At 45.5% G+C, this 22,129-nt stretch overlaps 1 protein-coding gene across 3 annotated transcripts in view; it reads left to right on the forward strand.

Moving 5' to 3' along the window:
• Stx3 (syntaxin 3) overlaps nucleotides 1-22,129 on the forward strand; it is a 35,971-nt gene extending 13,842 nt beyond the window's left edge. Inside the window, exons 2-11 of one of the 3 annotated variants that reach the window (XM_048359513.1) lie at nucleotides 708-791; nucleotides 6,038-6,137; nucleotides 6,847-6,921; nucleotides 8,500-8,567; nucleotides 9,940-10,048; nucleotides 11,161-11,234; nucleotides 11,354-11,488; nucleotides 13,512-13,622; nucleotides 15,044-15,155; nucleotides 21,459-22,125. In XM_048359513.1, coding sequence (XP_048215470.1) covers nucleotides 708-791; nucleotides 6,038-6,137; nucleotides 6,847-6,921; nucleotides 8,500-8,567; nucleotides 9,940-10,048; nucleotides 11,161-11,234; nucleotides 11,354-11,488; nucleotides 13,512-13,622; nucleotides 15,044-15,127 — 840 coding nt within the window. In that variant the 3' untranslated portion in view covers nucleotides 15,128-15,155; nucleotides 21,459-22,125. Of the gene's footprint in view, nucleotides 1-707; nucleotides 792-6,037; nucleotides 6,138-6,846; nucleotides 6,922-8,499; nucleotides 8,568-9,939; nucleotides 10,049-11,160; nucleotides 11,235-11,353; nucleotides 11,489-13,511; nucleotides 13,623-13,785; nucleotides 13,897-15,043; nucleotides 15,156-18,990; nucleotides 20,038-21,458 lie in introns of those variants that run through there. The other 2 variants (XM_048359512.1, XM_048359514.1) reach the window with 2 other exon arrangements.

Consider the following 22,129-nt stretch of genomic DNA (forward strand, 5'->3'; position numbering starts at 1 on the left):
GAAATAGCACAGGCCCTGTTGCTGGGTGGGAACAGAATCACTTCCTCTAGGTAGTCGTGTGTGTGTGTGTGTGTGCGCACGCGTGTGTGTGTGTGTGATTTTTGTGGAGGAAGGTGTGAGTGAGGTTGAGAAAACTTCTGTCCCCAGAGGTTGCTGGGGCCTTGGAGCGAGGTTCATTTTCTTACAAACTTCACGCTGTCTCATGGGGAGAAAACACAAAATACAGCACTGTTTCCTTTGTGATTGTGGGAAATCTTAACTTCGGAAGCTCATGCTGTGGAGGAAGTGTGTTTGGAGCTGGGGCGGATGGGGGGGGGTTCCATGTCCCATAGATGTGTTAGAGTCTGCCCATCTTCATATGTTAGGTGTGCCACCTCCCCCAAATGGTGGACTCCTCAACTGAAGTGAGTTAGTGTATGGGGAGATATTGGTAAGGGTATGAACATGGGCACCCTCACCACCACCAGCAACAACTAGACCTAGCATTTGGGTTTAGGCGTGTAGTTTTGGGGCAGAGTGTGTCAGGCTTGGGTTTTGAGATCAGGCAGTGCCACCGCAGAGGTGGGTACGTCATAGAGTGGCTCATGAAGTTTCCAGGAAACTATGTAGAGAAAGCTCAGGGTAGCTCCTGGTGCCAAGAGGGTCATCCCTCATGCTGGCTGCCGGTTATGTGGTTAATTCTCTCCCTGCTCCTTTGTCTCTTGCAGAAGCAGTTGACGCAGGATGATGATGCAGATGAGGTGGAGATTGCCATTGACAACACGGCCTTCATGGATGAGTTCTTCTCTGAGGTGGGCAACCTTCCTGAATTGTTTTCTGAAGGAACACCAGGGAACATAGCTTCCTGAGCAAGAACAGAAAAGCCTCAGATCTTCCCAAGGAAGGATACAGTTTTTGCTGGGCCGTCACTAACTGTTAGAGGGAAATTGTCCTTTTATGTCTTTCTTGGGAGGATTTGAATTTTTAACTGATTAAAAAAGAAGATAAATGCTAGGTACCTAAAGATATACATTCGTTCATTCACTCTTTTATGTCGGTACTGGGCTCTCTACCACTTGAGCCGCACCTTTACTTCTAGCCTTTTGCTAGTTTGTGGGAGAGAAGAGCATCACAGATGTTTCTTTGTCCGGGTGGCTTCATACTGTGATCCTTAGTCTCCTGAGTAGCTAGGGTTATAGGTGTGATCCACCAGTGCCCAGAGAAGATATGCTTTTAATGTCTTAAGCTATATTTTTAATTTTTTTTTTGCCTAAAGGACATAGTTTGATTATAGCATCAATCCAGGGTCATAGCCAGAAGTAAAAAAAAACACAAAAGAAAACACCAAAAATGACAACAACAAAAAAAAACCCCACTCCATCTTTAGACTTGTGACTCACATCAATCAAACTTACTGCTTCAAAGCATTTCACGGTCCCTTTGACATTCTAGTGGTAACAGAGAAATGCAGATAAAGTCAGCTTATTTTTATGACATTCAACAGTGACAAAAATAGGTTGCCCAGATGTGCCAATGCACCTACTCTTTGATCTTGGGGCTCTCGTAGGGATGGTGTTCCGGTGGATAGTGAAGAGGGGAGAGCTAAGCAGGAGCGGATCAAGGAGGGAAGTGCTGGCCTTGGTGCCAGGTAAACTTGGCTTGGTGACAGATCCTTAGTGTGCTAATATAGAGTGAGATCATGCCCATAAAACATGCACAGGAGTATCAGGTATGTAGGCACTGAAGGAGTGGTATTTATACACACACACACACACACACACACACACACATACACACACATGTCATTGAAGTTTTCAACATTGTACTGTGGTTTCTTTGGTTTTTATTTCCCCTAGGAGGGAAATCAGAGGCACTGTATTTTTTCTGCAGGGAGGACTCAGGCACTTCCTGCCTCTGAGGTTGGATGTGGGAAAGTAACTCCACTGATGCATGGAGTCAGTGGGGCACATTGTTTGCCAGGGTAATAAGTGGATTGAAGAATAGCTCTGAGTATGTGGTGGCTGGGAAGTGACCGAGAGGTTGGCTATAAACTGCCACCTCTTGTAAGTAGGCCTGTCCTTTTGGAGGAAGAGATATAGTAAGATCAAACAATACTTGGGCTGTTCCAGTTGTGGACCGAGGAAAGACAATGTCCTCTATTGAGTGGACTCAAGGAGGTGTTTGAAGACACTGTGGCTTGTTTGGCAGTCTTACCCTTGGCAACCACAGTGACTAAAGAACACCTTCCCTAAGGTTCCTGAACCAGCAGGAGGATGGTTGAGAGGCAGTCTTCCTTGTGAGGTGGGGAGCTGGTGGGCTTCTACTTGCGGAACCCTGGCCATCCTCAAGTGTTTCATAGTGCTGTGACCTTGGTCAAGTTACTGTAATCTCTCGGAGCTTTAGCTTCCTTCTGGGAATTGGAAGTGATTGTTTTTACGTTTCCAGGCTGTCGACAGGATTGTATGATGAGCAAACATGGTCCTTCTTCTCCCCAGAGCCTTTCTGCCCAGATGAGATTTTTTTTAAAAGTCCTATATTATCTCAAGTCCCATATTTCTGACAGATCATTAAACATACATTTTTAAAGTCCACATATATCCAGGTTCTGGTGGTTTGTGCTTGAGAACTTAGTCCTAGCTACTTGGGAGGCTGAGATGTGTGAAGATTGCAGTTTGAAGGAAGGAAAGTGCATGAGACTCTTATCTTTGATTAACCTCCAAAAACTTGCAAGTGGAGCTGTTGTTCAAGTGGTAGAGTGCTAGCCTTGAGCACAAAGTCTCAGGTCCTGACGTGAAGTCCTAGTATTGGCATGTGTGTATGTGCAAAGGCATGTGTACACACCTGCATGTGTGCACACACATGCATACACATACACATACACATAAACCAACCACCAAAAGGCCTTGAGCAAAAATGCTAAGGGACAGTGCCCAGGCCCAGAGTTCAAATCCTAGTACTGGCACACACATACACACACACACACACACACACACACACACACTATATCAGCATGTAATAATAAGAAATTGGGATGAACTCGCTGCTGATTTAGCATGGCGATTGTTTCCCCAGCAATGGTTCTTTAGTGCTCATCTAAGGAGCTGTGTGCCGAGGACAAAGACATCAGGCTGTGATCTGTGTGAAATGCATCCGATCCAATTTCTCAGAACAAGAGCTTCACATGCACATCAGCCTGATGTGAGCTCAGCATGTGAACTTGGGAGAGATAATGGAGCATTCCATAGAGGGTCTTGCATGGAGAAAGTGATTCTGTCTGGGAGTCTTAAAGAATTATGAGGCAGGAGAAGTGGGAGCAGAGGTAAAGTTTATTTGAAAGGGAGAGTAAGGTGCCAGGAAACTGAAGCAAGAATGTTTAGGTACTGGTGGGGTAGTACAAATCCCCTACCAGGACTCCTGGCTGGGAAGGTCACCTGATGTTGTATGAGGCCTTGTTCACCTACTTCCCCCCACCGGAGGGGGAGGGGAAGAGGAGAGAGGAGGGGAGGGACCAGGATGATCAAAGTCTAGGCCAGGATACTGTCCAGTTCTCCAACTAACCTTCCAGAAGAGATTCATTTTGTAAGACAGCCAAAATCTATTGACCATGCAGTATCTAGAAAGCCTCCTGGATTGTTAAAAGTTGCTCATTTTAAATTGATTAGTGCATTTTATTCTAGAAAGACCCTCTCTCCTTTGCAAAAGCAATTCCATGAAAACTATGGAGTGGGAATATGGTGGACTTGGTGCTAGTTTTTGGACTGTAGGGGTCAGTGTGAGAGAGAAAGAGGAAGGCAGGGACAGGTGGTAATTTGGGGAGGGGGTCTAGAGACCCCCAGAGTTCATGTGTGGCAACATGCCCCCCCCCCTTTTCTTTAATAATTGAGTAGGCTCGAGACTCTGCTAAAAGGGAAACAGTATGGAGAAATAAAAAGTCTCAGATCTGTGGCTAAAGTATACCTGCTGGAGTCTGAGCACAGTGTTTGAGAGCTCGCTCTAACCACTGGCTATGGGACCTATAACAATCTGAGCACTTTAGCTTTTTCATATGAATATAGATGTGAATGAAATCCTGTAGCTTAAAATGCTTCACAAATATTTTTGTGTCTACGTGAATGTATATTTATACTCTGGTGATGTAACTACATTGAAATTTTATTCTACATCTTGAGGCAAGTGACTCTATAGTCAGAGTATGGCACTAAGCCAACATTTTTATGGCAGGGTGGGGATAATTGATTTGATGGTTAGAGAGCTTATGTTTTATTTCGCCTGTTTTCTGTCCAATTTGGAGAGCTGCCATCAAGTTTATTTGTTTAGCTGTCTATCTGTATAACTATCTATCTATCTATCTATCTATCTATCTATCTATCTATCTATGCATGCTAGTACTGAGGCTTAAACTCAGGTCCTGTCCCTTAGTTCTTTTGCTCAAGGCTAGCACTTGCCACTTGAGCCATAGTGCCACCTCTGGCTTTTTGCTGGTTAATTGGAGATAAGACTTTTCTTTATGAGCTGGCTTTGAACCTTGCTCCTCAGATCTCAGTCTCCTGAGTGGCTAAGATTGCAGATGTGAGCCACAGGTACCAGCCTACCATCGGGTTTTAAAGAGAAGTGAGCCATTAACTGGTTTCATCTTTGGTGTGAAAAGCCCACCCTCAGGCATTTTACAAGGTTTCTATTAGTTAGTTTGCCGCGTGAATGCACTGACAGATGTGGGTGTTGAGGTCCCTTCTGCCGGGGCTGCCCCCTGGACGCTGCAGTAGATGCTATAGAGCTGGGTCACTTGTGCTTTTGAGAAGAGACCTGATTGACCAGGGCCATAGCCCTGAGGTCAAACCCCAATACTTCCCCTCCTTGCAGGTTTGTTTTTTTTTTTTGTAAAGGGACCTGAAGTTGCTCTTAGTTAGTGTTCATGCACCAGCAGTGTCTTATGGTGGTGTTCTGTCCAGGAATGAAATGCTGTTGGAAACACCCACCTCAGGCAACACAAATGCAGAAGTGACAGGTCTTGAGCTTCTAACTATTTGCAGCAGTCGCCTTGGTAGAGACTGCACCACAGCAGTGTGTCCAAGAGCACCTCGCCCTTCCCCTGACAGGCGGCTCCTGTATCGTCTCTCCTTCTCTGTCCCTTTCCCCCTGTCTTCTTTATCTCTTTCTCTTGTTCTTTTTCATAGTCTTGTTTTTCACTCTATTCTTTCCCCTTCCATTCTTTCCTTCCTTCTTTTCTCTACCTTCACTCCCTTCAGTTCTTATTTTTCTTCATTATTATTTTTTAATTGTTATTATAAAGGTGATGTTTGCAATGATATAAGTCTGGTAATGAGTACTTTTCTAGTTTGACAGCATCACCCCTTCCCTCGCTCTCTCCCAGTTTTCCCCTCCTGTCTCCACCCACAAGTTGTATAGTTCATTTTCAACCTAGTGTCCAGTGAGTACCATTGCTACATTTGTTTGCTCTTTGACCCTCCATTTCTGGGCCTCCTCTTATACTCAAGACAGATAAACACAGTTTTTACTTTACGAAGCTAAAGAATCTTCCCAATAAAGTTTGCTGACATCTTCCTTGTCATTTACTTTTCATGGGTTTTCCTGATATTCCTGATTCTGATCCGAATCCTACCAGTTAAGGAGGCTGAATGTTTCTCTCTCAGGGAGAAAGCATATGGATTTCAACTTATTTTATCTCACTTTACTTTTCATTAGTTGTACAAAGAAATTCCAATTCAGTCAATTTTGTTAAGCTGTGAGTTAGTTGCTCAAAGGAGTTACACCATTGGAACCCTGCGTGTGCTGTACTATAATTGGCATATATGCAGATGACCCTGTATATGTTTGAACAGGGATTTTTACATGATTATTCTGTTAAGATTAATTTATCTGACCTGTGAAGGGGGCACTCACTCAGTGGGTAGATGCAACCTTTGCAGTCATGACCTTATCCCACAAACACAGAGGGTAGGCGGCTTTCACCCAGAAACGCTTCTAATCATCCATCTCAGCCCTGCATGTGTTCTTCTTCCTCGTTGGTGGTGAAGGTTATTGTCTTTTCTGATAATAGATTGAGGAAACTCGGCTCAACATTGACAAGATCTCGGAGCATGTGGAGGAAGCAAAGAAACTCTACAGTATCATTCTCTCTGCACCAATCCCAGAGCCCAGTGAGTGTTGACCGTGTTGAGTCACCCCGCACCGGCCCTGGGCCTTGGGGCTGAGCTAGTCCTTATTCTCCTCCTTTGTGTGGGTAGCAGGATCATACACACTACCTCCTGCCATATTTATATTCCATGACCTCCCTATCTGCTTTTCCTCCTCCGAGCCCCCACTCGAAATGCTTACCCACCACATACTCCATTCTCTGATCCACCTCTGTCTTTGGACTATTTCCTCTCCCTGAACTGCGTTCCTCAGGCCGCTCCCCCCAAGTCTTCCTAAATTTAAGTTCATTTCCCTTCCATCTCTGAGGTTTATGCTAAAAGGAACCTCTCCTGTCCCCCCAAAGTCACATTTTGTGACTGCTATGAGGCAAACTTTGTTTCCCCTGATAGCAGTTCCACCTTTCGAGAATACAGTTTAGGGCTGGTCTTTCTGTTCCTTAAGAAGGATTGGGAAGCTTGATTTCTTGTCATTTCATGTTGGGTGTGGGGATTGGAACCCAGGATTTCACACATATTAAATATATGATTTGCAATCGCTGTGCAACACCCCTAGTCTGTATGTGCCTTTTAAAAACAAGCTCTCTCTCAGACTGTAATGACAAATTGGGATAAATACTGTATGGGTAGTGGGTGCCTGAGAAAGGCTTTATTATTAATTATTATTATTGTAACTCCTCTTTTCTAACTGATTCTACTTCCTTTGTTTATTCAGAAACCAAGGATGACCTTGAGCAGCTCACAGGAGAGATCAAGAAAAGGGCCAACAATGTCCGGAACAAATTAAAGAGTAAGAAAGGAACAAAGGGAATGCGCCAGGGCTTCTCCACCATCGATGGCAGCTCCCTGGGGCCCATTTCTTCCGAACACATACACATGTTCACCCATTTTTACTCTTTGCATGGGTACTGGCCCTGGAATGACGTACTGTAATGCTAGAAATTTTCTTCCTCTTGGATCCTGACTACAGTTGAAAGAGCTTACACCTGAAATGAAGAGATGGGAGTTAACGTGTGTTTTCAACTTCTGACTTGGTGCTTTTGGCCGAGTACTTCCTCTTTTCTCTTACTGGTCCTGTTTCTCCCATTACCTGTGCACATTTGAAAGATATGTAGATACAGGGTTTATCATTCCATCAGTGGATGTTTTTCTGGGCTTGGTATTTCTTGAGGCCACTTTCTCCTTGCTTCCCTCCTCCCTTGTACCACGTCAGAGCATACCATGTTCAGTGAAACTGTTGTCATGGATTGACTTCTTCAAGGGGGACCCCACAAGTCGATTTAGTTCCATTACCCAAAGGGTTGGGTAAGTTCACACTATTGACTAGAGGGCAAAGTAGTACCCCTCAGCCTAGTTTTTTCCCTTCTTCCCCAGAACACATTACAATAACTGCATTTTCTGGTGGTGCCATGCCTGTAATGCCAGCACTCAGGAGGCTGAGGCAGGAAGATTGCTAGGATGAGGCCAGCTTGGGTTACGGAGTAGGGTTCTGTGAAAAGGCACAAGGCATGGTATTCTAGTGGATATATAGAGAGGGGCCATTAGCAGCAGCTTCCAGGGAGGCTAATGATAGCATGGTAGCTATGGTGATAAATGCAGTAGGCGAATGCTTATTTAATCTTCATACTGATATTATGAAGTCAGTATGGACAGGCTGGGTCGTCTGAATTCTGAAAATCCAGACTAGGCAGTGCTCCCAAATCTGAAACTTCCTGAGCTACCACATGACAACACAAGTGGAAAATTTACCCTTTCCTTCATATGACAGGCTTCAAGCAAAGAAGAGATGCACTAAAAATACAGCTGAAAGCTGGGTGCTAGTGGCTCACACCTGTAATCCTAGTTGCTCAGGAGGCTGTGGTCTGACAGTCACCATTCACAGGCAGCCTGGGCAGGAAAGTCAGTGAGGCTCTTCGCTCCAGTTAACCAACCCAAATATGGAAGTGGAGCCTTGAGCAGTAGCCTTGAGTATAAAAGCTCAGGGACAGCACTCAGGTCAGATAAGGAGTTCTCAACTGTCTGGTATTGATTCCATTTTACAAATGAGCCAGTGGAAACAGAGAGGTGAAGTGGCTTCCTCAGCCCCACAGCTAGTTAGTGGCAGGGCACAGATTTGAGCCTGTCTCTTGGTGACCAAGACCCACACTGCTCACCATTCTGCTACGGAAGACCACTGTCGTAATAAGAAGGACTGACGGAAGTGTGTCTGTGCACAGTTCATGTGAGCTGACCTCTTGCGATGACTCCTCTCCGTTCCTCCATCCCTGTGGATTCTCTGTAAGGATGGGCAGGGAAGTCTGCAATGACCACAGGATGTCTCAGAGGGAAGGACAGATGTGTTGCTCGAATAACCTTCCTTCCACTCTAGGCATGGAGAGGCACATCGAGGAAGATGAGGTCCGGTCGTCAGCCGACCTTCGGATTCGGAAATCCCAGGTGAGTTTGTCTCTGGTCTAACAAATGCCTGATTATTATGATTATTTTTTCTTAATAAAGTTTCTTCCTTGGAAATCCATTGAATCCATTGAAGACCTGGCAAAGGGGAATCATTCAGATTGAAGCAAGAGTCCAGCCTTTTTGGCCCTTCTCTTCCACGGTCCTTCCCAAAGGAGCTCCCTCTAGTTCCCAGGGCACAGCTTGTTTAGAGGCAGGAAGTGGTGTCTTCCCCCTAAAGATGTAAAGTTATTAGTTTTCTGGTTTTGCACTAGACATGCCAAGATATGACCCTTGTTCTTAAAGGACCAATACGAGCCAGGAACCGGTGGCTCATGCCTGTGATCATAGCTCTTCAGGAGACTAAGATCTGAGGGTTGCAATTTGCAGCCAGCCCATGCAAGAAAGTTTTTGAAACACTTATCTCCAATTAACACCCCAAAACCCACAAGTGGAGTTATGGCTCAAGTGGCAGAGCACTAGCCTTGAGCAAAAAGAAACTCAGAAACAGCACCCAGGCCCTGAGTTCCAGGACCAGCACACACACACACACACACACACACACACACACACACACACACACACACACAAAATATGATATTCAAGTGGCACAGGAAACTCACATAAGACCCAGGAGAGAACAGTATAAGAAGACATAACTAAACACATGCTGTTGTCAGTACTGAAAGATCTCAGGGAGAATTTGCTGGTTGCCAGAGGCAGCTGGGTGTTGGTCTGGTAAGAGTGTAGTCGGGCTCAGATGGTCCCCCTCTTTGAGAGGTATGGTGGCGGGAGTGCGTGCATGGGAAGAGACGCTGGCAGCAGCCATGGTGGTGCCGGTGAGGGGCAGTGGAGGGCAGACAAGCAGAGATAAGCATCTGGAGGAAGACATTCTGGTTGGAGAGCAGAGGCTGTAATATAGGTATTATAGTGCCACATCCCAGAGGCCTGTGAATGCCAGGCACTGATGTGGCTCTGTTCTTGTAGCCTATAGTCACCTGTTTCAGGCTTCTGTTTGTTATGGAGGATAATATAGTAGCTGTTGAGAAGCTAGGAGTGGTGAAGAAGGAAGAGGCCTGTAGGTCCCTAGTCAGTTTTCTGCGGTGATTTTGGTCTGAATTTACGTGGTGGTAATAGGTTTGGAAGAAGAATAGACATTGGTGATTTTGTGAAGGAGAGACTGGTGGGGCTTGATGTAGAGGTGAGCAAGGAATAACAATCAGGAAGGTATGAGCTTAGGCATCTATGGCTCTTGAGAGATGATATCTACTTAGGAGCAAGGACAACCCAGCAGATCAGTTGGGGTAACAACAGTTATGGACTTTCCCCCTTTCTTTCACCTCGTGGGGAGACTCACGTAACTTTGCTTCCTTAGCACTCCGTCCTCTCCCGGAAGTTTGTGGAAGTGATGACCAAATACAACGAGGCTCAGGTGGACTTTCGTGAACGCAGCAAAGGGCGAATCCAACGGCAGCTTGAAATAAGTATGTATTTGAAGTTTGGTGTGTTCCTCTCTACCAACTTTTTCTGCCATTTCTGTCCACTTGAAATCTTGAGATCCTGGGAGAACAAAGCAGCAGTCCCGCTTGTGGGTTCTTGGTCATATTTTTGTGCCCTGTGCACAGGATAGATGTTATGGCATCAATACATCCTGAATATTCCTTAGGCTGACAAGTGGTCCAAGTAATTGTTCTTCTATAGATCCAGCACTTTCCCATAGTGAGAAGAGAAACCCTTGTGAACAGTTGCTCTCCTATGCATTCATTGCCTCTCTTTGTTCTCTGTTAGAAAAGCACATTTGTGAGAGAAAACGACACTGCTAGTTGTTGCCAGGAATCCAGAAATTTATAAACCTGTGCCTTCTGGGAATTCAATAATATGGAAGACAGGGTCCTGTAGGGTAAATGTGCTTTCTTTCATGCTATTCAATCCCTAGAGGAACTGAATGAGCGGAGAGTTATCAAGAAAAGAAAAGAAAAAAAGAAGCAAGTGTGTTTAGGAGTGGCAGGTTGTCCTGGGTCTGGGAAAGGGTGTGTTTGGGGCGTCAGTGTAAAGTGATGAATGGTTGAGGGAAGCCTAGCCATGAATGGTTAGTTTTCTTAAGGGCCTTGAACTCCACGGTGTAGGCAGTGGGACTAGAACATAATCTGAGCCAGGAAGGACTAGTCATAGCAATCCATGCGTTAGAATGAGCATTGATGGATGATAATGTTAAGGATGACTTGGGCTGAGAGAGAAATCAGAAGAGTTGGGACGCTATTGCAGAAGTTTTTTTTTTGGCCAGTCCTGGGGCTTGGACTCAGGGCCTGAGCACTGTCCCTGGCTTCTTTGTGCTCAAGGCTAGCACTCTGCCACTAGAGCCACAGCGCCACTTCTGGCCACTTTCTGTATATGTGGTGCTGGGGAATCGAACCCAGGGCCTCATGTATATGAGGCAGACACTTGCCACTAGGCCATATCCCCAGCCCTATTGCAGAAGTTTTGTGGAGGCCCAGGTCTCTAGTGAAGTTGCCGTGTTCCTCACTTCCAGGGAACTTCTAAAGTGGGGGTTACGCTTTGACCTTATGTTTGATGCTCTACTTCTTTTGTTACCAAGCTGGCAAAAAGACAACAGATGAGGAGCTGGAGGAGATGTTGGAGAGTGGCAACCCTGCCATCTTCACTTCTGGGGTGAGTGACCGGGACGCCGGGGACAAGGATTATCCTGGTTGCTTTGCCTGCTTGGGCAGGGGCAGGGCAGGGCTGGCCGCAGTGGGGCTCACAGCCTGTCTGTGCACGGCCCATTGTAGATCATCGACTCTCAGATTTCCAAGCAAGCCCTCAGTGAGATTGAGGGCCGGCACAAGGACATTGTGAGGCTGGAGAACAGCATCAAGGAGCTCCATGACATGTTTATGGACATCGCCATGCTGGTGGAGAACCAGGTAACCGGCAGCAGGTCCCTTGGGGGAGAGAGGAGAAGAGAAAAGCTTGGGTTCTCCGGAAAATGTCGAGGAAGGGAATAGTGAGGGTCTGGGGGGTCGGACAGGAGAATCAGGGAATTTGTGTGGTGATGGAGAGAGATCCATTTGATCAATTCCTAAGCATGTGATTCCGTCACAGGCTGACAGTTTGGGTCCTCTCAGCTTTATCATTAGCTACTTGGCCTCACGGGCATTTCTTGTGAATGGAGGCTTTGATGTTTATGTCAATTATCGAATTCACTCAGCCTTAGGATCTTACTTCCTCCCTCCCCCAGCCCCGTTTGTGTGTGTGTGTGTTTTTAAAAAGAATTAAAAATTAGTGGTTCTAGAGATATGAACAATATGAACTTTTTCTCTGATGATGTTGGAACCATGTCCCTTTGTTCAACTCATAGTGGAAATTGAGTAGAATATGAAGATAGAGGTTTTGAAGCCGGGTATGGTAGTACACACCTGCAATTTCAGCCCTTGAGAGGCTGAGGCAGGCTACATGGTGAGACCCTGTCTACATGAACAAGCAAAAACCAAAACACAGACTGATGTTTGTATTTTTTTCTGCTTGTGTTTTTTTCACCTATGATTTTTGAAGAGTTTTTGCATTCCTTGGTAAGGAACAGGAGCAACATTGAATGAAGAAATAGAACAGAATATTTATAGACAAATGTGAAGCATTCATGGTACTTCATCTGACAGCTTTTTCCACCCAGACATATTTGCTCAGGGGTTGAGTTTTCCTTTTGGTGATACTGGGGTTTGAACTCAGAGCCTTATCCTCACTAGGCTGGCACTCTACCAACGAGCCAAGCCTCCAGCCCTGTTTGTTGTTAGTTATTTTGGAAATGGAGTTTAGGGAATTTTTCTATTCAGGCTGGCCTCAAAGTCATGATTTTTTTTTCCAGAGCTCAGTCTTCTGAGTAGATAGGATTACAGGCGTGAGCCACTGGCACCTGGCTTAGGATGGAATTCTGTATTGCCTGCGTAGGTGCCCACATGATTTCTAGAACTTGTGATGGCTCATCGCACTGGGCCGATTTTTACCAGGAACTTCCCCAGCTATTCTGCCATTGGACAGGACTGGAAAATGCTTCCTTAGTAGACAGACTACAGGTCATAGCTGAAGCCCATGCTCTACGTGACTCGTGACGTCAGGGGCTGGGTGCTTCTCTCCCACTTCTCTTCTGACCTTTGAGACTCTTTCTCAAGCTTCTCTGTCCCCCTTTCTCTCTGCCTTCCCACTGCCTTGCCGAGGAACTGGGTTGTGATGGAAGCGATGGTAAGTGCTTTGCTCTGGTTATGAAGGGCCATATGGTGATGGGTTAGGTTGAGGAAGGCCCAGGTAGGGGAGAGAGGCTAATGTCCATCCTCAGATGCTCAGGAAGTCATTGGAGTGACCACACTTCCCTGTCAGGAAATGATAGCTGGGAGAAGGTTGGAGATCTTTGCAAGAATCCATTGCCTAGAGAAGAAGATGTAACTGAGCCACATGGACACATTGTAGCTGTCACTTGAAGGGGCCTGGGAATTTCTCTTGAAGACAGCAAGCATTCTAGACTTCAGATACTCATTGAACACCTATGGTGTGCCTGCTGTCACTCTATAATACTGATGCTATTATTCATGTCTGAATGGCCAGAAGGAGGCCAGCATCGTAGTGATGAGCATGAGAGAGTCTTGGTTCTTGCACCCCATGCTTAAATTACAAAAGGAGGAAAAGATGGAAGTGGAATCTTTCAGGCACCTAGAAAGTCTGTGTCTGACACAGTGCTGGGGACAGAGAAGTGCATCAATAAATGCCTCTTGAACGAGTGACCCCCCACCCAGGGCTGAGGAGCTATCGTTGTCACATGGTCAGTGTGAAAGCCTGCCTTACAGAGGGCTGCACTGTTGGACTTCCGGATGCCCATGTGGGTTCCTCCCTCCCTTCCCTCAGCTGGGCCCGTGGCGGCTTGGTTCACCGGATGTGACGCATGTCTGTTCTTTGCAGGGGGAAATGTTAGATAACATAGAGTTGAATGTCTTGCACACAGTGGACCACGTGGAGAAGGCCCGGGATGAAACAAAAAGAGCTGTGAAATATCAGGGTCAGGCCCGGAAGGTGAGATTCTCTTGCTGTTTCCAGAGAAGATAGTTTTTGTGTTCTCTCTCTCTCTCTCTCTCTCTCTCTCTCTCTCTCTCTCTCTCTCTCTTTCTCTCTCTCTCTCCCTCTCCTACACCCTCTTCCTTTTTCTGCTGCGATCACCTCTCACACATGGGGAAAGGGAGCCATGATCGATCGCATTGAGAACAACATGGACCAGTCAGTGGGCTTCGTGGAACGGGCCGTGGCAGACACCAAAAAGGCTGTCAAGTATCAGAGTGAAGCACGAAGGGTGAGCGCCTTGCACCCGACTAGTCTCCCTAGCTTCCTCTCTCTGGTCACTCCCACCCGTGTCCTTGAGCCTGCCCCTGCCCTCGATGTCCGGGCCTCATCCGAAGCCCCTACACCAGCCTTTCCTTAGAGACTAGCTTCCTGCCCGTCCTCATCAGGGTGCCTTGTATGGATCTGGCTCACGTGCTCTTGCTCAGGAACCCAAAGTTGAGAGGCAGCTCCGCAGGAGGGGTGCATGGCACACACAGGTGTCCTGCGGGTCTTTTCCTGACTCCTTTCAGACCTTACATACCTTACTTCTCTGCTCTTCATGGTCTTCTATTGCAGACCCCCTTCTGTTTTCCTCTATCTCCTACCTAGTACAGAACTCACTGCTGTGTGAACCTTAGCTTGCAGCTATGGTAACACCTTGTTTTTCCAACTTTTAGAAGAAGCAGTTGAAGGTCAGAGGTTCAGTAACTGGCTTCAGGCCACCTGGCAAGTCTAAGAGCTGGGATTCAAGTTTAGATTTCAGTCGTGCTCTTTTGGCTGTACCATTTGCTCAAATCTTCTGACCTTGTGGCTCCAGGACTTCTATGCTTCTCTACTCACTCACTGGGTATCCAGCTCTGCTGCATGTCTGCCTTTTACTGTTCTTCTTGATTTCTTTTGGGCTTTGATATTTTTTGTGCCTTCGTTCCTTGCATTTCTTCCTATTGCTTACATAGGTATTTAGAGAGATGGGATGTTATGATATCTGATAAAACCATGCTGGATTACATGTTAGCACCTATTCAGTATACTTGGTAGGACAGGTAGGGCTTGACTCTAGGGGGTGATAGGTGAACTGGAATTAGAACAATGTCAAAAAACATCTTTACAGTTCCCTCTAGTAAAAACATAGTCACTTTATAGATTGGCCAGTTGCTACATAGGGATTCTATCACACTGACTCAGTATATTTGTGTATATATGGAAGACTAGTGTGAGCTCAGCCATATTTCTGTCAGCTAGCACTGCTAGTCAAGACATCATTTAAGAAATGTAAGATATCCTCAGTTGCTTATTTGGTTGATGAAATGCTCTCTATGTAGAAATGAGAGGGGGTTGAGTGTTTAGATGTTTGTTTGTTTTTTAAATAATAACCTTTGTTTTATTCTTTTCTCCAGAAATTGATCATTATCATTGTAGTAGTAGTTGTGTTGCTGGGTATTTTAGCATTGATTATTGGCCTTTCCGTTGGGCTGAAATGAGTGGCCGGAGGGGCTCTGGCACTGAAATGTAAGTAAACGAATGGTTCTTCCCAACTGTGGGCTGGCTCCTCGTGAGGACATTAGGCCGAGAGGTCAAATTTTCCTTTCTCTAACGACTGTCCTCTGGCACAGTGAACTGTCAAAAACCTTTGGCAGCCTGTGGATTCTTTCATTTCCTTGAAGTTCCACTTCCGAGTTCTGACTGCCCTACCTGGTTCAGGTCTCCTGTTTGTTTGTTTTTTTGCCAGTCCTGGGGCTTGAACTCAGGGCCTGAGCACTGTCCCTGGCTTCTTTTTGCTCAAGGCTAGCACTCTACCACTTGAGCCACAGCACCACTCCCGGCTTTTTCTATATATGTGGTGCTGAGGAATCGAACCCAGGGCTTCATGTATACGAGGCGAACACTTTACCACTAGGCCATATTCCCAGCCACAGGTCTCCTGTTCTTGAAGATTCTGTTCTGTGTGCTGTCTCTCTTATCTTGTGTTTGCATCTCTCCTGGTGTTGCCTGAGTATCTCACCTTACTCTCCTTACAAGGAAATATGTGAGGTACCATTTAGGTTATGGGCCTGGTGTCTGCTTTCTGAGTTCTTCCTGGTTTTTCATGCATGTTGAATTTTTCTTCCCATATCCTGTTCATTGTAAAAGAGCTTTTCTTTTAACCTAATTCGAAAATTTTTTTTTTATTAAGGTTTGGGTCTGAGAGTTTTGGGCTGAGAGTGTTAGAACTTGAGTGAGGAAATAGCTAACATTTTTGAGCTTTATGTGGCAAGCAATCTTCCAAACAACGTATAACTTTGAATCTTCACCACAGTCTTACGGTCTAGGTGACATACACTGTACATTACAAATAATACACAGTTTAATATACAGTTTACAGATAGAGAAGCCCAGTCTTCAAAAGAAGAAACAGGGCCAACTTCACTTTGCCATGAAGGGACCAAGAGAGTGCTTGCTTTGTTATATCTTAGCTTTTCTTTGTAAAATGTGGTAGCCATTTGCCATTGTATACAAAGTCCAGAGGACTTTAGAGGATGGTGTCTTTAAATGTTAGGCTAAAGCTAGTGCTGGTGGCTCACACCTGTAATCCTAGCTACTCCGGAGGCTGAGATCTGAGGATCTCTGTTGGAAGCCAACCTGGTTTAAAAGTCACTAGGAGACTCTTATTTCTTTAACCACCAGAAAATGGGAAGTGGCACTGTGGCTCAAAGTGGTAGAGCACTAGCCTTAAGCAAAAAGAGCTCAGGGAAAGAGTCCATGCCCTGAGTTCAAGCCCCACAGCCAACATAAATCAGTGAATGAATGAATAAATAAATAAGTGTTAGGCTACTAAAATTTTAAATCATTTAACGAACTACATTATTTAAGTTATTTAACAAGTCTTTAGAACTTGTTAAATGAGATACAGCTGGCCACAAACTCAGCTTAAATAGCAGTTAACATGGTTGTTGGGACATGTATATGACATGTGACATGTAAAATTTTTTTTCTTCAGAAAACATAGCATGTATTATTTTGAAGGCCTATACAGAAAAAGTACAGTAATTAACTTACAATATTATTGCTGTTACAATATTACTGCCTGTTCTCTCATCCTTTCTCTCTTTCACACACACATACACACATACACACACAGAGTTTTACATAGTTCAGACTACAGTAGCTATAGTTCTGAGCATAGTTACAAAATCACATGCATCATTGCACATCACTAAAATCTTTTTTTTTTTTTTTTTTTTGGCCAGTCCTGGGCCTTGGACTCAGGGCCTGAGTACTGTCCCTGGCTTCTTCCCGCTCAAGGCTAGCACTCTGCCACTTGAGCCACAGCGCCGCTTCTGGCCGTTTTCTGTATATGTGGTGCTGGGGAATCGAACCTAGGGCCTCGTGTATCCGAGGCAGGCACTCTTGCCACTAGGCTATATCCCCAGCCCACTAAAATCTTTTTTTAAATCTCATTTTCAGCATAAAATTGTGGATATATTTAAATATGTAACTCTTCCTCCGTGTTGGAGTTGAGACTGTTATTTTTCTTTCAACAGTATGACTTTCTATTTTTAATTTCTATTTTTAAAAATATTTTTTTTTCTCATTTTCCCCTGTTTCTTGATTCATAGATGTTGGAATACTGACACAACAGGAGCTTTCTTTCTTATTTATTTATTTTTCCCCTGATACTGGGGTTTGAACTCAGGTCCTCACACATCCTGGGCGTTTCTCTATCACTTAAGGCATGTGTTCTGCCTTTTTGTTTATATTTTGTTCTTGAGATAGTGTCTCTTTTGTTACCTTTGCATGGATTGCCTTCAAACTTGTAATCTTCCTGCCTTTGCCTCCCAAGTATCCGGGATTACAGACAATCACTAATGTGCCTGGCTCAGATAAAAGCATTTTAAGACTTGATGGGTTCTTCCATGTTGATGCCCAGGGCCGATCCTTCAGTGTCAGTCCTGGGTATAAAATTAAGTTGTTACACCTTTAATTAAATCCTCCTTTAATTTTGCTCCAGTGGTGTGTGGCTGGAAGGTCTGAAAGTAAGATTGTTTTATCCCTAACTTCATCTTGAGAGGGAAGCAGCACCAAGGTGACTAGCCTCTCCTAGGTATTTCCTAGTTCGTTCTCCCCTCCCTACCTTCTCTCTTGGTGCATTTTGTATCTAGTCTGTGATGGCTTCTTGAGTGTAAAGCTTGAGTACTGAGACTTAACTATCTCACTGAAAAATCTGGTAAAGTTTGGAAAAAGGTATGATAGTTATCTTTTCATCTTCCCTGGGTGGTGGAAAATGTCTTGCAAATGGATGGAGTGCCTTCCTCCGAACTCTAGGAACTCAGGATGTAAGTGGACCATTTTTGAGGAGCTAACTCTTCAGAGATGAGGAGTCAAATACATAGTGTGTCACCAACTAGCTCCATTTATAAAATGCTATGTGGCTTAGCAGTTAAGTGGCCTACCATGGTTTTCCCCCCATATTCTCTAGTGTAGTTAAGACTGTGACCTGGTCCTTCTTGGCAGCGAGGTCTCTGAACACGAGAGAAGGAAAGCAATCTCACTTACACTGTCCAGGTGACTGCCAGCTCTAGTTCCACGATATTGTCGTAAGCTCCAATGTACGGATGTGGAAGCCCAAAAGAGCTAAGCAGTTTGCTCCAGCTTACAGAGCTTGGAATAGGCAGCAGCTGTAATGTAACACCTGAATGTTTCCATATTCTTTGTATTGGACCTGCCCGTATTCTAAGAGAAAATGCGGGGCTGAGGGATTCATGGAGAAGGGAGGGATACCAGAGAGTTTCCAAATATTGTATAAAAAAGGAGTTACAACCAGGTGCTGGTGGCTCATGCCTATAATCCTAATTACTTAGGAGGCAGAGATCTGAGGATTTTGTTTCAAAGCCAGCCTGGACAGCCAAATCAAATCCACTGTGACTCTTAACTCCAGTTAACCAACAAGAAGTCAAAACTGGAGGTGTGGCGCAAGTGGTAGAGTGCCGGCCATGACGACATAGGTGTGTCACAGAAGCTTAAAAGGCCTGCAGATTTTGAAATGCTTTATCCCTGTTGTTCTTTTACGGTGGGATATTTCATTCCAATTCTGACCTTAGTTGGCTGGCATCAATTTTAGTGTTGCCTTTTGCATTGTTCTTCTTACAGTCCCGTCCCTTCCCTTCTCTCCTCTCAAGGCTGGTGCTCTACTACTTGAACCACACCAGGCTTTTTGGTAGATAATTGGACAGTAAGAATCTCACGGACTTTTCTGCCTGGCCTGGCTTTGAACCACAACCCTCAAATCTCAGCCTTCTGAATAGTGAGGATGACAGGTACGGGCTACCAGCTCAGCCATTTCTGATGTTTGCTGTCCGCCCTCTAGGTTTGTGGCTGGTTCCTCCTGTGTTCCTCACCGTCGGCCTGCACACTGACCAGCTCCTCCTCTCCCTGCCTTAGAACCTGATTTCACTCCAGCCTGCTATGACCACCCTTGTCTTCAGATAGGAATGGCCCTCCTGAGAGTACGGGGGACCTGCTCCTCGGTTTCCTTGTAACCAGCCTTGGACCTGACTCAGCGATCTAGTCCTGATGGAACTGAGTCTACTTGTGGCAACCCTAGGCTCTCCTCAAAATCACATCCTGCCCCAGCACCTTCAGTACCTTCCTTCCTGGATTGTGTGAACCAGCCCGTCTTTCCTTTTCCCTGTGGCGTGTCAAATTATGCCTTAGACCTGGGCAGGCTCTTGTGCGACATCCCGGGGCGCTGCGTTTCTACCTCATGGAGTATTCTCCCAGAAATTGCAATGTATTTTTTTTTTGAAAGGCGTATCTTTAACAAAGCAGAGGATTCTCCTACTTTTGGCATAAGTTTGGATTAGAGACTTCTACCTAGTGGGGTTGCAGTCCTCACAGCTGGTTGTCATATCCAGATGTGTCTAAGTTTGCTCACTGCCCTGAGTCCCTGAAAGCAGGAGGGACTGACAGATGCCATTTTGGTCTGAAAAGTTGTTTGTCAGACTTGTTTGGAACTCAACCTTTAAATTCAGCTTTGGGACCAATCTGATCTTTTTTCTACATTGCGTTCTGTCGTGTTCACTCAAAGAGGGGCCAGGATTGACGTAGTCATCTGATGTTACTGTGTGCAAAGGCTGAGGGGTGGAATGTTGGTTTCTATGTCTGATTGTTAGAAATCAGCTGTTCCCTCTTGGTGAAGCCATTGCTTCGAGGCCAATAACCAGGGATGTGAACATGGGCTGAGGACAAGGTGCTAGAGTCTCAGACCCTGGAAATGTCTCACGAGACCATACAAGTCATTCAATCACTCCAACATTCCAGGTTTATTTTTATAATTGTGTGTGGAATGTATATAGAATATGTGTCTATTTCTCAGGAACTAGGAAGCTAGAAGTGGAAGGTACTATGTCCTAAACAAACAAACAAACAAAGGTAATCAAGCTAGGCTAAAAGGGACATGTAAAAACAAATCATGGTAGAAATATGATCTTCCTGGGCCATCAGGAAGCTTGCTTCCTGGATGAGTACTGGGAAAATCACAGGAGGACTGAGTTGATCCCCATTAAATGTTTCTGCATAGCAGGTGGGAGGTGCCATGTACTGATACTTCCACTATCTGCTGCCTGCTCTAGGCTTGTTCTAAGAACATCACATGACAATCTGGTATTATTCACATAGCTCTGAGACTCCGTTGTCTTGGGCTGAGTTGTATGGGAGACACCAGGTAGTACAGGATGGCTCTTCCTGCTACCTGGTTAATAAGTGTGATTGGTTCTTTGTCACCTCTAATTTTTGTTGCTGTTGGTTATGGGGCTTGAATTCTGGGCCGGGGCACTGTCCCTGAGCTCTTCAGCTCAAGATTAGTGCCCTACCACTTTGAGACACAGCGCCACTTCCTGTCACCCCTAATTCTTGTCATAGAGGAAGAAACAGATGGGAAATCCTCAAGCATATTGGTGGTAACTCACTGTTCATCTCCTTGATTTTGGGTACTAGCTGTATTTGAGCTCTGAAGCTAGTGCTTCCTAGATAGGGTGAGCACCTTAATCTAGGCACTGCCCATTAGCTTCCTTCTCAAAGGTGCCTTATCCAGTCACCACCCAGCACCCAGGCAGAGCCCTAGGGACGCCCTTCTCCTATGGCTGTGATGTCGAAGGGGCTGGCCCCAGCAGCAAGGGGGACACACTCCAGTCAGAGGCCTTTGCTCTCTTCTGAAATTGAGACATGAAGCTTAAAGTCTAGAATGAAACATGTGAAGGTTTTTTTGTGTTATTTTTTAAAAAATGTAAACTTGATTATTTTATTGCTAATTTAAAAAAAATAAATGACTTTATATTGATTGATATACACCTCTGGCTCCAGCTCCCTCTAAAACGCGGCCATCTGCTGCCACCTGGTGGTGAGTTTTGTTTGGCGCGGGATGAACAGTCTCAACCACCTGGTCCCAAAGCACAGTACAATTTTGAAATGGGTTAAAAGTTTGAAAACTCCCCTCCCCTCTCCCCCTCAATGCAGTCCAATGGTATTTGAGTTTTAAGTTGAGGAGCTGCCTATAGAAGAACCAAGGAAAAGTCAACACGCTGGACACCTGCGGACATTCTGGGTGCTTTCATGCTTGAATCTCTCACCTGGACACAATTCTCCAAACACTCTGGGGTCCGGAAGCCAGATCCATCCTTTCCTTCTGCTGGTGCTCCCTTCCTCCCACCGGTGCTCCCTGTCCCCTCCCACCCTCTTCCACAGCCACATGCACCTGTCTCCCTGAGGTCAAAAATGTGTCTGTGTGTGGCGATGCCGTTTCTCATGTGCTTTTTCTTCTCTTGTCTGGATGAGCAGAAGAAAATCATGATCATGATCTGCTGCATTATCCTTGCCATCATCTTGGCTTCTACCATTGGGGGCATATTTGCCTAAAGAAGGTGAGCTCTTCTTGGCTGCTTTACTCGTGTCCTGGGGACTTTCTCGTTTGTCACCAGGTTTCCTCGTGTGGGTTGTCTGGGGGAGGTTATATATAAAGGCTAGAAAGAACCAAGGACAAGGATGTCTCGGAGACGAAAGTGCAGGTCTAACCTGTTAGTTCTGAGCTCTGTGGACTAAAGCCTACGAGTACAGTTAGTCGTGTTACATTTCTTCCCTTCCAAGTGTAGGGGAAGCTAGCCCAGCTTGAGTCTTACCCTTACAGGAGAGGCGTTAATCCTGGCCATGAGAGCTATGCTATATCATCTGTTTTTCCTTCTGCTGTCACAGCTGGATCCTCAACGGGCTTTTCTCACCTTCCTCCACCTCTGTGGGGCTGCCACTTCTCCACTGCAGACTCATCATCTACGCCTTTTTCTTAGGAACCTTCTTATGACCCAGAGAAGCTGTCAACTGCTTGTTAAGAGTGTGTGAAGGGAGAAGGAGCACAGGGATGGGGCAGGCATGAGGAGGAAGGGGCAGGGAACACAGCAGTAAGTAGTTGGTTCCAGCAATGTGCTTGGCCAGGGATAGATGGGGGCGAAGAGGAG

Source organism: Perognathus longimembris, chromosome 13, assembly GCF_023159225.1.
Source record: "Perognathus longimembris pacificus isolate PPM17 chromosome 13, ASM2315922v1, whole genome shotgun sequence".
NCBI classification, from domain to species: domain Eukaryota; kingdom Metazoa; phylum Chordata; class Mammalia; order Rodentia; family Heteromyidae; genus Perognathus; species Perognathus longimembris.